Source organism: Sinocyclocheilus grahami, unplaced genomic scaffold (genome assembly GCF_001515645.1).
Source record: "Sinocyclocheilus grahami isolate Dianchi unplaced genomic scaffold, SAMN03320097.WGS_v1.1 scaffold121.1, whole genome shotgun sequence".
NCBI lineage: Eukaryota > Metazoa > Chordata > Actinopteri > Cypriniformes > Cyprinidae > Sinocyclocheilus > Sinocyclocheilus grahami.
The window spans coordinates 1,886,132-1,900,430 of NW_015505300.1; the positions used below are offsets into that span (position 1 = coordinate 1,886,132).

Genomic DNA, 14,299 nt, shown 5'->3' on the forward strand with positions numbered 1-14,299 from the left:
TTCTAAGTAGGTTTTAAAAGGTAAAAGCATTTGGCATTTGAAGCCATTATGCATAAGAGTCCTTAAAACCTGTGCTCATGTCTGCCTGCCTTATGTAAGAGACCACAACTATAAACAAAATGGCTTGGCTCTTACATAATCCCGTTAAAAAGGGTTTAGTATGCTGTTATATTTGCTTTACATTGCATGGCATGCAACTGTAAACCTTATTCTGTTACTGAAAATTCAAAATACTAGCGATTTTAGTTCATTTCTCAGAGTAAAAAAAAAAAAACCCTGCATTTCAACTTTGAATAGACTAGAATGCAGTTCTTGCACTGTGGTAATACTGTGTGGCTTCCTGAATTACTACATCCTGTGGCTCTCTACACATATTTACAGAACCAGAGTTGTACTGAGTTATTCAAACGTAAAAGTCCTTGTAAAGGACCAAAGCAGTGGGGTATATGTTGTTTAGGTCTTCTTTTTGACCATGTTTAACAGATTTATACCAAGAGGTGACAATTCCAGTGAGACTTTATAACCCTGCCGGACTAAACAGCCATCTATACACCTCTTATACTTACTCTTTTAAACAAAGAGTTTACCCAAAAGTGAAAATATGCAAAAGGTTTACTCAACCTCAGGCCATCCAAGATGTAGAGAAGTTATGTAGCATTACATCACTTGCTCACCAATGGATCCTCTACAGTGAATGGGTGCTTATTATGATTTTATCAGCTGGTTGATCTCATTCTGATGGCACCCATTCACTGCAGAGGATATGTGCCAATTAATCCATCAGTTTAACATGCTTGGATACAGCACTCTGTGAACAGCCAGCTTCTTTGGCAATGAATGTTTGTGGCTTACCCTCCTTGTGAAGGGTGTCAATGATTGTCTTCTGGACAACTGTCAGATCAGCAGTCTTCCCCATGATTGTGTAGCCTAGTGAACCAAACTGAGAGACCATTTTGAAGGCTCAGGAAACCTTTGCAGATGTTTTGAGTTGATTAGCTGATTGGCATGTCACCATATTCTAATTTGTTGAGATAGTGAATTAGTGGGTTTTTGTGAAATGTGAGCCAAAATCATCACATTTAAAAGAACCAAAGACTTAAACTACTTCAGTATGTGTGCATTGAATTTATTTAATACACAAGTTTCACAATTTGAGTTGAATTACTGAAATAAATGAACTTTCCGCAACATTCTAATTTATTGAGATGCACTTGTAGATAGCTGGCTGCCATGTATCCAGTAAGATAATACAAGCGTAGTACTGGGACAAAATGAATGCTGGAATTGGAGCTGTTGGACATTCAAGGTGAAGGTTTTAGACTTTTGTTTCTTTGTTTTTTTTTTGATGAACTAAAATAACTAAAACTGAAAGCATTTTTAAAGAACTAATAAAAACTATAAAAGACATTAAAAAAAAACCTTTGTCCTTCTCAAGTCCCATCATTTCAGTGACTGGCCCATTTACCTAGAGTGGCCTGCTACAGGGATCAGGGACTAAGAGTGCTCTGCTCTTTAATGAATGGGGCATGGAATGGCGCACATTGTGACCTGTAGCCCAACTGCAAAGTAACCGCTTTACAATCATTTCACTGGCATAGTACTCTCCACTACTCCTGTGCAGAATCCTCTTAACGCAGCATGTAATCTGCATGGAGATGATTTTGACATGATACCCGACCTCCACACTGCACTGCTCCCACACATCTGAGTCACACATTTCCATGACCTTTCCAGGCATAATTACTGGATTTATATATACTGTATATATAAAAAAACCATCTATCTAGCTGGGATGGATTTACATTTGTACAGCAAGTACGAATCTTTGGAATTAATGGATTTAAAAAGTTAATGTCTCCATTAAGACCCTTGATGGAAAGACAAAATATCAAACAGACATGTTTTACTCTACAGAATAATTAAAACAAAAGCTAAATCTAGCCAGTGAAATATTTGGATGTTTGGATGAAAGTTGACACTCAATTCATTCGAAGTTGAAATGGTTTATTAATTTTTGCACTGTTTTTGTACCAAAAAACAAATCATTAAGAAATTAGGTCTAACAGTTTTAAATACAAAAATGAATGAGATGAAACATTAATTGGTGTTAAAAGTGGCATTATCATCATTGGGCTTTTTAGCATATAAGATAAGAATCTTTGTAAAAACAAGCCTGCGGCACAAATTCATTCATAACTGGAATGTACGCTTGTCAGGTGTACATGTTAGACACTTACATAAGTTTTATAAAAATGCTATAAAAAGCCAAGATACAATCCCACTGAAGCATTATGGCTCCATGTAAGATGAGCTTTAAGTATTCTGTGGTCAAAGACTTCCCAGCTATACATATATAGATCTCATCTTCAATAAGCAAGGCATTAAATCAATATCAAGTCATTCATGATGAACTAAGCACTGCGTCATGAACCTTCGACACAGTTCACACTATAACAATCTAATAAACTTGTTCTTATGACATTAACCACACCATCTTCAAATATCACTCCAAGTACTGGCTTTGAAAGCAAAACAAAAAAGATAAAAAAAAGGACAAAGAAAGAAATCTATTTACATAGAAATTATGCAATATGCAAAAGCTTTATGTTGCTTTGGGCAACCCCATATAAGCATCTGTCAGAGTCTCTCTCCTCAGCGCCTAAACTGATGAACATCAGTAAAACAGTCACATTACAATGTGTGTCAGTTTGAGGACAGGAGAGATCCTGACACCCTTCAGTTCTTGGTTAATGCCAGTATAAACGGGCTCCACTCATTGATCTCTGGGTCATATACCTCCATGGTGTTGAGAAACTCATTGCCATCAAAGCCCCCAACTGCCCAGAGCACATTTGTACAGCAAGTACGAATCTTTGGAATTAATGGATTTAAAAAGTTAATGTCTCCATTAAGACCCTTGATGGAAAGACAAAATATCAAACAGACATGTTTTACTCTACAGAATAATTAAAACAAAAGCTAAATCTAGCCAGTGAAATATTTGGATGTTTGGATGAAAGTTGACACTCAATTCATTCGAAGTTGAAATGGTTTATTAATTTTTGCACTGTTTTTGTACCAAAAAACAAATCATTAAGAAATTAGGTCTAACAGTTTTAAATACAAAAATGAATGAGATGAAACATTAATTGGTGTTAAAAGTGGCATTATCATCATTGGGCTTTTTAGCATATAAGATAAGAATCTTTGTAAAAACAAGCCTGCGGCACAAATTCATTCATAACTGGAATGTACGCTTGTCAGGTGTACATGTTAGACACTTACATAAGTTTTATAAAAATGCTATAAAAAGCCAAGATACAATCCCACTGAAGCATTATGGCTCCATGTAAGATGAGCTTTAAGTATTCTGTGGTCAAAGACTTCCCAGCTATACATATATAGATCTCATCTTCAATAAGCAAGGCATTAAATCAATATCAAGTCATTCATGATGAACTAAGCACTGCGTCATGAACCTTCGACACAGTTCACACTATAACAATCTAATAAACTTGTTCTTATGACATTAACCACACCATCTTCAAATATCACTCCAAGTACTGGCTTTGAAAGCAAAACAAAAAAGATAAAAAAAAAGGACAAAGAAAGAAATCTATTTACATAGAAATTATGCAATATGCAAAAGCTTTATGTTGCTTTGGGCAACCCCATATAAGCATCTGTCAGAGTCTCTCTCCTCAGCGCCTAAACTGATGAACATCAGTAAAACAGTCACATTACAATGTGTGTCAGTTTGAGGACAGGAGAGATCCTGACACCCTTCAGTTCTTGGTTAATGCCAGTATAAACGGGCTCCACTCATTGATCTCTGGGTCATATACCTCCATGGTGTTGAGAAACTCATTGCCATCAAAGCCCCCAACTGCACAGAGCACACCATTCAGCGCAGCCAGCCCTGCGTTGCTCCGTGCTGACGTCATGCTTCCCAACATCCTCCACTCGTTCTTGGCTGGGTCATAGACCTCCACACAACGCAGAGCGTGAGAGCCGTCAAATCCTCCGACCACAAACAGCTTCCCTGGAAGCAGTTGGAAATTACTTAATTGAAGCCAAGACCTGAATCTGACAAGCTTCAGTCATTTTCCTACCAGTGAGACTTTATAAACCTGCCAGAATAAACAGCCGGAATCAAATTAGCTGAAAATGTACTTACCCTCAGGCCATCCAAAATGTAGATTATTTTCTTCATTGGAACAGATTTGGAAAAATTTGGTATTACATGACTTGGTCACCAATGGATCCTCTGCAGTGAATGGGTGAACAAGAGTCCTAACAGCTGATAAAAACATCACAATAATTCACAAGACTCCAGTGAAGCAAAAGCTGCGTGTTTGTAATTAATCCATTATTAAAGCTGTTCTAAATAAATTTTTGGATAAATTATGAGTCTCCTATGCATAATCTTGCTTTCTCCAAAGAAGTTGTCTCGCCTCAATCAGGAGAGAAATGTGCACAGATCAAACACTGTTTACAAGCGAAAATGCTCCAAAACGTTCTAAACAAATATGTTGAAGAATTTTAATGTGAGAACAACAGCGGATGGACTTTTCACTTGAGGAAGCACGATTATGGATTATGGACTCATATTTTGGCCAGAAATCATGGTATAAAGTTACAGTGCCTTATTGGAGCATTTGTTTCTTACAAACACAGCTTTTTACAAGATGTTAATTGATGGACTGGAGTCTGTGTGTGGATTATTGTGATGTTTTCATCAGCAGTTTGGACTCTCAGTCTGACGGTACCCATTCACTGCAGAGGATTCATTGGCGTGCAAGTAATGTAACATTAAAGTTCTCAAAATCTGTTCCGATGAAGAAACAAACTCATCTTCATCTGTGATGGCCTGAGGTTGAGTAGATTTTCAGCATTTAAAATTTTTTTTGGGGTGATTTATTCATTTAAACACTAGTCTCCTTTACCTTCAAACACAGCCACACCAGCTCCACGACGCGCCACGTTCATGGGGGCCACCAGGGTCCATGTGTTGTTTGCTGGGTTGTAGCGCTCTACTGAGTTTAAGCAGTTCCAGGACTCAGCACCACCTATCACGTATACAAATCCATTTAGCTCGCACACTGCTGCCTGGTGCCTCCCTAAACACAGAAGAGAGATAATGTACATGGTGAATAACACATTTTGGGTTTTGCAAAAATCGAAGTAATTTCAGAACATAAAATTGAATAAGCATACTGATGTTGAGGGGTGCGCAGCTGGTCCACATTTTTGTCACAGGGTCAAAGGAGTCACAATTCTTCAAGCCCTTTTGGCCACAAGGATCAGATCCACCCACCACAAAAAGCTTGTTTTGCAAAGAACACACACCTGAGAAGAAACAGGAAGAGAGAGATTGTTCACCCCTTTAATACCCTTTTTTTATTTTCAGCCTTCAGGATCGAATAGAAAAAGCTCATTCAAAACAGTCGCAAATATTTAATAAATTGCTTAGCAGGAAGTGATGCAGATCCACCCACCACAAAAAGCTTGTTTTGCAAAGAACACACACCTGAGAAGAAACAGGAAGAGAGATTGTTCACCCCTTTAATACCCTTTTTTTATTTTCAGCCTTCAGGATCGAATAGAAAAAGCTCATTCAAAACAGTCGCAAATATTTAATAAATTGCTTAGCAGGAAGTGATTGCTACCTGCATTGCAACGGTTGGTACGGAGCTCAGGAACTTGAATCCACTCGTCAGCCTTAGGGTTATACATCTCTCCACAGCTCAGCTCATCTGAGTGACCGTTGGAGCCACCCATCACATACAGTTCACCCTGAGAGAAAAACATTAATTGAGGTATAATGGCAGAGGCACCACAGCTGCTTCAGCATTGGAAACCGTGCACTGTCTTTACCATTAGCACAGCCATCTGGAAGCGAGCTCGTGGAGTGCGCATGGGGGCAATGAAAGTCCAGCAGTCCTTCTTTGGGTTATAACACTCCACAGTCCTCAAGCACTCTTCTCTGTTATAGCCACCTGGACAGATAACAATACGTACATAAGATCTGCACACCTAGCTCCATTTATGATTTCCATTTATGACAATTTTCTTTCCCATCTTATGTGATGGTACATATGTGGTGCCTTCATTTTATATTTGTTTTTCTCCAGCTCCACCACTATAACACTCTTAATGTTTGTTTTGCAAAATTTGCATGAATACTACAAGGCCCACATGGCATGTGTGCATGTTCTGCTCTGGTAACAGGTAAAAAGAAAATCTGCAAAATAGATTTGATTGAAAAAAATAGGTTGAAAGGAGCTGAGAAATATACTTTAATTGGAAGCTAAAAGTAAGTTATTGTATTTTTAGCCTATTTACTTTATCAAAATCTGGGCATGCATACCTGCAACAATGAGCTTGCTGTCCAGTTCAGCGGTTCCCAGGCCTGAGCGAGCGTAATGCATAGGCTTCAACAGCTTCTCCTGCAGATCTTCTGGTTGGGCCTCAAAGCTCGGGCTCTTCAGCACACATGGCGTAGCAGATGGGGACGTATGAGGACTGGTGTGGCCGTGCAGGGAGATCACACACAGCACACCTCTCAGAACAGCCAGACACAGGTATGTGTTGTCTGGAAATGAGCAGACAGAAAGGCTTAGCACCCTGACATCCAATTAATTTAATAAATACACTAATACAGGGATCTTGCTTTATGCGACTCAAAAAAAATTAAGAAAGAGGGTCTGAATACTTAGGACCATGTGATATTTCAGTTTTTCTTTTTTAATAAATCTGCAAAAATGTCAACAATTCTTTGTGTTTTTGTCAATATAGGGTGCGGTGTGTACATTAATATGAGGAAAAAAAATTAACTTAAATGATTTTAGCAAATGGCTGCAATATAACAAAGAGTGAAAAATTTAAGGGGGTCTGAATAGTTTCTGTACCCACTGTACATATATATATATATATAAAATAAATAAAAAGACTAATTGAGTTTTACAACAGATTACACTATTGGCAAAAAGTTTGGAAATGTAAAATTTTTTTAATGATGTGTTTGGAAGGGACAAAAGGTGCTCAAATGAAACACTATAGACTTACTGGTGGTCTTCTCTGAGGCAATATACTTCCATTCATGCTTGTTGAACTGGCTGTTGGAGGGAGAGAGGCTGCCAGAGACACCTGAGCTCATCTCGTCTCTCTCTCGAGGAGGCTTCTTCTGCAAAACCAAACCAGGCACCTCTAAACCTGCCCAAACTTCATCCCCTACCTCTACTGCATGCATACAGACTTGGGGCCAAAAGCTACACCCATTCCCTCCAGTGCCAATGTCACCATTTAAGGGGGCTTCCACAGTACACAGACAGCTAAGACAAGTGGTGGTTCACAGAACTCCCTTTTAGAGCAAACCACATGAAATTTATTAAAATGGGAGCCATGCTATTCTACAGTGGAGAATGCAGTGTACTGTAAGGGGAGGACTGAAAACCAGTCATGTACCTGCACAAAATGGATGTGGTCATCCTCAGAGCTGCAGACTTCTGCCTGCCCCTCAAGCAAGCTCCCATCATGCAATTTGTGATCTGCTGAGTAGTACAGCGTTTGCACCTGCAACAACAAAACACCAACAAGACCCATGTGGGTGTTTCCATAACAAGAACAAAGCAATGTTCTGCCTTGTTCCTTGAAGCAATGGAGTCAGCTGCTATGAGGGAGGTCCTTGACAACTGTGTGCTGCCTGGACCTTGAAGGAGCCATGACCTTTCACATGTCTACGTTAACTGTGATTGTGGAAATTGCTGGAAGAAGAGATCATTCCTATTATAAAAGTTACTTCGCTTTGGGTCAGAGTTATCTAAACAAATGATTGCAGCGCAGTGGGTTTGGAAAAAAAGTTGCAAGGCTCTCAGGAACAGTGTGCACAGATGGGAGCACATGGCTTTTGGTAGGTGGACTTAGTACCACTGATGGTTGGGATCTTGCATTCTTCTTCAGGGCTGGACAAATCTGCTGATGTGTATTAATAAACCTACAGGAGAGATGGGGAGATCAATGGGGAGGAGCACTCATTAGAATCAAATTAACAATAGTCCAAAACGCCCTGCTGGAGAGAAAATGTTGAGTTACCAAGACAATTCAATACAGTACAAAGACAGAAAGAGAAGGGGGAAAAAACAGACTTAACCTTTGGCTCACCTGGAAAACCAGTTTTTCAGTATTTTGAGGAGCACGTACTGCAAAATTTACAAGGTTAAGGGCAAAAACTCTGGGGGAAGGGGGGAACTCTTAGTCAACCACTGAACAGTCTAGGAGACATGAGCAAAGTGAAAGGAATGAGTACAGAAAAAGCCATAATACTGACCTCTTCCATCAGTTTCTCCAGGGGATTTCCATTCTTCCACAGGCTGTGCTGCACCCAGCTTATCACTTTTGAATACAGTTTGCCATTACCTGGCAAGTTCAGGTTGTCCTCTAGCATAACCTCCAGCTATACAGACACAATTACATATAGTATTATAACAAATTAATTAACGCAAATAACATATATTAAATGTATTTACCTAACAAGTATGTATATATTTAATATTATATATATATATATATTTATATACTTTCAGTCGAGGAAGTTTAAGGAAGTCATCCTGTTCTGAAATCTCCTGAAGATGGTCCTGTATAAAAGCATCAATTTTGCCCAGAAGCCGCCCATCAGCCATGCTACTAGCAAAGTTGCGGTCTGAAATGGCACTCTGGGAGTCCATTTTTGATAGTAGGTAGTCTCCACAGATCTGCAAACAGGATTCAGGAGTTCAGGGCACTGTACAGTAGTGTATACATGAGAGAACTACCATGTAAATGCCTGTACATACCTGTTTGACCCTCTCCAATTTGAGCTTCTTTGCTGCAGAATACACATCTCTAACCAGATCTGTATCTGCCTTCAGTCTGTTAACAGGAGATTATGAGAATATATGAAACCTGTATGTCCTTGAAATAATCAATGTGTAAAGATAAGTATACAAAAAAAAAAAAGTTAAGAGTAAAGATAAATATATGTACTGGGCTGTGTAGGCATAGTTAAGCAAGACTTCCACAGCATCAGGGTTGAGGTCATCAAATTTTACCAGCGAAACCCCACCATGTGGCTCAGAGTCAGTGTTGAAAATCTCAAATAGATAAGGACTACAGCAGGCCAGCACAGCCTTATGGGCCATCAGTTCATGTCCACAGACCTGCAGAAGAACCATTATAAACATTTTGTAAGTACAGATCTGTGCTACAGAGAGCCTTTATCTACAGTTCAAAAGTAGAAGAAATTAATACTTTATTCAGCAAGGATGCATTTAATTGATCAAAAGTAAAAACCAGTAAAAGCATTTATAAGGTTACAAATAATTTCTATTTCAAATAAATGCTGTTCTTTTTAAACTTTCTATTATTTTTTCTGGAAACCGTGATACGTTTTCCAGAACAATATTAAAGGGGTCATATGATGTTGCTAAAAAGAACATTATTTGGTGTAATGAAATGTGTTTATGCGGTTTAAGGTAAAAAAAACCACATTATTTTCCACATACTGTACATTATTGTTTCTCTATGTGTCAGGGTTTTGCCCTGACACTCTGGTTGTCTTGGGTTTTGTTTCTTGTGTCTATGTTGTCTTGTCAGCACATGGCCTAGTTTGTTTTTCTCAGCCATGTGCTTTAGCCCTTCCTCCTGGTTTCCTCATTACCACACCCTCTTGTTAGCCGTCATTGAGTCCTTGTTAGTGTAATTGCGCTCACCTGTTCCTTGTGTGATTTCCCTCCTATTTATAGTGCCACTTGACCTATTGTCTTTGCTGGTTCGTGGTCATTCTTTCCCTCACTGTGGTTGTCTAACAAGTATCTGAGCTCAGCTCTCTGGTGCCTTGCTCTGGTCTCTCCCCCGGCCTGGTCTTGCCACCTCTGCTATAGTATTCTGCCAGTTGATGTCTGAGGCTGTTCCAGTGGCCTTCCCTAGCTATCTATTGTGTTCCGGTTGTGGTATCACCTGTGCACCTCACAACCCTTTTGTATTGATCTGTTTTGTAAATAAACCCTTGTTACACTCACTGCATTTGGGTCCTCCTTCCAGATCCCTGACACTCTGCCCCGCCTTTTTGAAACAAGTCGATTTTTACAAAGCTCATCGGTCTGAAAAGCGCAGTGTGCTCTGAATGGCCAGCTATCCAGTGTATTGTCATTGGCCAAATACCTCAAGCGTTAGACGGAAATGTTATGCCGCTTACCATACTGTGATGCCCTGTCCTGAGACTTTAGTCTTTACAACTTTACAGATCTTCTTTATGCACCAAGAGCTTGTGACACTCCAAAGAGAAAGGAAAAATTTAAATCGCATCATATGACCCCTTTAAGCAGCACAACTGTTTTCCACACCGAGGATGATAGGAAATGTTTCTTAAAACTGTAGTAATGAAATAAAGGTGGGGGGGATGTCTTACCTGCAGTCTGACATCACAAAACTGTCCGCTTTTACGCAAAGCATTCATCTTGGCCACAGTAGAATCAAGGAAGCTCTCGTCTTCAAATATTAAATATCCGTTGGGAGTCATTTTGATGGATCTATCAAAGTCAAGGAGGCAAACATAGCAAAATCCAAACATAGTAAAACGACTGCTTTTTATTCACAATAGAACTGCACGATATATCGTTTCAGCATCGATATAGAGATGTGCGCATCCGCAATAGTCACATCAATGAAGGTTCATCATTGTATGTGTTTTAGGTCCTGTCGGTTTAAACATTCAAGCGATTTTAAACCATTAGAGCGCAAGGCGGCGCAAAATAGAGCTCAATTATGAACACGCGTTGTTTTCTGTGCTCACACACAGAGCCACGCAGACGCACATGAACAACGAATTCTGTGGTGGTTATGAACGAATGAATGAAACGCGTTTGTCCTGTGTTCCACTCCGTCTCGACTTGTGCTCGCGGAAAGCACTTGAGAAACAGTCTCTTCCGTGGCTCGGTACGCTTTCAACCCATTTTTTTTAGTCTCGAGCAGGGAAACCTGAATAGGTTTCTTTATGTACCAAAACTGTAACCACCAACTTGTATTTTTTGGTCCATATCAATATTATGTTTTGGTCCAGTTCATATTATTGCTTCTAACAACTTTGTTTAACTGTAAGGAAAAACAATTGCAAATTGATGCTCTAAACCTAATACAGTAGATTTAATGTATATAAATACAAATAAAAAACTCGTAATGCACTCAGTGGTTTTTATATTTCCGGGTCTATTGTTTGTTGAAGGCGCGAGACAGCACACGCTAGCCGGAGCGCGAGGAGGAACTGCTCTTTCTAGATCAAACCAGTACCGCTGAAAGACGCACACGTGACCCATCAGAAGTTTTAATAATTATAACTAATTACTGAGATATCACATATCTATGTGATATACGTTCAAACGAAACGAACACTGCGTCACGTGTTCACCCAAAATGACCAGAACCCGAGTATGTGGAACTGAAAGAAAATGAGATTTTATGCAGAACGACAACCTAAGCAACGTTAAATATTCACTTTCAAAATATGTAACGTTAAACGGTGGCTGAGGCTGTCGTTCTGCAAAAAACAAACAAACCCGTTTTCCTTCATTCTCATCTTTAATCTTTAACTCGATGGCCTCTTCAACGATAATCGGACACTTCCTGGTTTTAAACGCTCTGGACGGTTAAAGTGCTATTAATCTGAGAGGAGCGGTCCGTTTCAGATGCGGTTAGAAGAACAGAAGCGGATTCTCACTTTGAGCCATTCACCAAAACAACCCTATTATAAAACTGAATATTGTATCGCTCTGCCTCAGCTGTAGGACAAACGTTTAGGTAAAACCGCGAACAGACAGTAAAGCATGGCTTCTCCTCAAACAACACACAAACAGGGCTCGACTAACTTTAACACCACTTTCATTTTCAAACACAACGTAAGTTAAATGTCTTACCGATTTCCTTTGTTTGTTTAGGATGAAGAACATAATTTCTGCTTAGAAAAAAATAGTAGTTATGAATCCAAAGAACCGCCGTTAACGACATGTACAAACGACACCGAAGTCCGCGCGCTTCACTGTGCTGCGTCACCGATGACGACAGCACGAGGGGCGGGACAAATGGAGCTCGTCTCTAACGTGCTTATAATATAATATGACACTTTACACGTCCAATAAAGGTTTTTAAAGAGATTAATTATGTTGTACATGGGGCGATGTAAAAAGAAACGCGTTGCTTGTGTGAATATGTAGTGAGTGTGTTGTATGTCACCAGCCATTATTAAGTTTAATCACGGCAGCCCAGTTCTTGCCCCCAGCAACCGGAACACAGTCCAATTCATTCATGCAGAACTGATGTGAGCTGTCTATATATAAATATTTTAGGTGTTATACTTTGGAGCTGGAGTGAATGCTTTGGAGTCCTATGATAGTGTTGTGGGATTTCTATCTCTTGAATCTCAAATGTAATAAATAAATAGGCCTAGATACAAAGATGCAAAGATATTGCAGGCATTAAAAAAACAATGATTCATCGGTTATTCTGACACTGTGGTTCACTAAGACATATTTCTGCTTGGTAAATCATGATCATCATCAACAAAACGAGCTCTGTTAAAATATCAAGGTTTCTGTTCATTTGATTTCAATGCATAATTCCAGTTCAGACCAGAGGCAAACATTGATAAACACAGAAAATAAAGGCCAATGAAGAAGACCGTAACGTGTATCGCTGCATAAAAAAATAGTATTAAATAGATGTCATATTTCCTGTGATGTCCTTTTGCAAGTTGTTCTATATCCTCTGTGGAGATCTATATTATGTAACTACCTCCACCTTAGCCTGCAGTCTCCACGGTTCCCAGCCACTTAGAAAAAGAAACATGAATATGTAGACAGACATGCCTCCTCCTGCCCTCTCTCAATGGATCCCTCTATGCAAACTGTTGTTCAGTTGAGCATGGCTTACATAAGGCACTCTGCTGAACATGGTTTGACGGCATCCCCAAGTTATTTTCATAAGTCAAATTCAGGCCTCTGAAAGCTAACATTGCTGATGATACAGCCTGCAGATATTAATCTAATGAATGCTACTATTTGCAGTTTTTGTTATTGTTAGGTTTGTATAAGAGTATCACAGTGTGATAAGAGAGGAAGATTGAAAACATTTGTCAAGGAAACAAACTTTTCTTTTCTTTTTATTTGATCAAATATATTGTCATTTTATTTCTAAATGTCTCATTATAATGTATATTTGTCTATTACTTATAGTTTATATTGGTGTCTATCTTTCTAAACTTCTTCACGGATACCACCAGATACTTGTTCACTTGAACTTGATTGTGTGTGTCAATTGTCTCTGAAGCTGGTTTGGAAGTGATAATCATTATGAAAAATGCCATACAAATTAATTTACTTTCATTTAAATTTAAAATCTTCCTTTTCTTGGAACGAGACTCAAACCCAGTTCACTGCTGTGTGTGTGCACTTTGGATGGGTAAATGCAGAGCACTAATTCTGAGTATGGGTCACCATACTTGGCCACATGTCACTTCACTTTCTTCCTAATATTGACATAATTCTAATTAGGGTAATAACACCACCACCACCAACAACAACAACGTATTATAACTTTAGTAGAATGATAAACAAGTCTTTATAATAACCTGCTTGCTGTTTTCCCACACACAGCGTAAATGGGTGTGGATACATGAAACTGTTCTCTATTAGTTTTTATATTTTAAGAAGGTGGCACTAACCCCATTTAGGTTTATTTTACAACAACGGTAAGCCACCTGTACAGTGTCCTTTATTTTGTAAGCATGGAACCAGTAAGAAGTGCTTTGGTTATGCAAACCATTTAAGTTGTGTGGAGATGTTGACTGCCTTATATAAGCCACACTTACATAATCAAGACATCTCTAGACTCAGGAATGAGTCTTATCTAAGTTTTATGAAAATCAAATATTTATTTATAAAAACACTAGCAATTTTCATGTTATTTATTTATTTTTGGAAGCAACTAAGTGGTCACTTTTATAATAAACATACACATAAACAGATTTTTTTAAAAGACGCTACTATTGTAGTTCTTAATAATATTTGTTATTGTTTATATTTTGACATTTTAGTTAAATTTATAGTCATTTTGTGTCATTTTTTAGTTTTTGTTTCGATTCAATGTACTTGTCAGACCATTGTCATTGAGGTATGTTGACATTTAAATGAGCTTTTTGTGGAAAAAAAGCCTTGTAATTTCACTACGACTAAGTGAAACTGGCAGATTTCCAGGTGATTCTTATCAGCAG

At 38.7% G+C, this 14,299-nt stretch overlaps 1 protein-coding gene across 3 annotated transcripts; it reads right to left on the bottom strand.

Annotated features, from left to right (window-relative positions):
• Window positions 1-2,027: 2,027 nt before the first annotated feature.
• LOC107589867 (influenza virus NS1A-binding protein homolog B) lies at window positions 2,028-10,576 on the bottom strand. 3 transcript variants are annotated; one of them, XM_016278440.1, is made up of 14 exons: window positions 10,448-10,576; window positions 9,025-9,197; window positions 8,835-8,910; window positions 8,580-8,753; window positions 8,330-8,455; window positions 7,468-7,575; window positions 7,069-7,186; window positions 6,371-6,595; window positions 5,878-5,999; window positions 5,670-5,796; window positions 5,218-5,349; window positions 4,947-5,120; window positions 3,887-4,042; window positions 2,028-2,837 (listed from the first exon to the last, which is right to left on the bottom strand). In XM_016278440.1, the coding sequence occupies exons 1-14, from the start codon at window positions 10,556-10,558 to the stop codon at window positions 2,737-2,739; spliced, it is 1,923 nt and encodes a 640-aa protein (XP_016133926.1). In that variant the 5' UTR covers window positions 10,559-10,576; the 3' UTR covers window positions 2,028-2,736. The 3 variants fall into 3 exon arrangements, with proteins under 3 accessions (XP_016133926.1, XP_016133925.1, XP_016133927.1); XM_016278439.1 differs by lacking the exon at window positions 2,028-2,837 and having other exon boundaries at window positions 3,076-4,042; XM_016278441.1 differs by lacking the exons at window positions 2,028-2,837; window positions 9,025-9,197 and having other exon boundaries at window positions 3,076-4,042; window positions 10,448-10,521.
• Between the last annotated feature and the right edge of the window lie 3,723 nt (window positions 10,577-14,299).

Coding starts and splice junctions, on each gene's coding strand:
- LOC107589867 (XM_016278440.1), bottom strand. CDS start 10,558: ATGACTCCCAACGGATATTTAATATTTGAAGACGAGAGCTTCCTTGAT. Junction 8,754..8,834: donor AATTGGAGAGGGTCAAACAG/GTATGTACAGGC, acceptor TCCTGTTTGCAG/ATCTGTGGAGACTACCTACT. Junction 5,350..5,669: donor TACCAACCGTTGCAATGCAG/GTAGCAATCACT, acceptor GTTTCTTCTCAG/GTGTGTGTTCTTTGCAAAAC.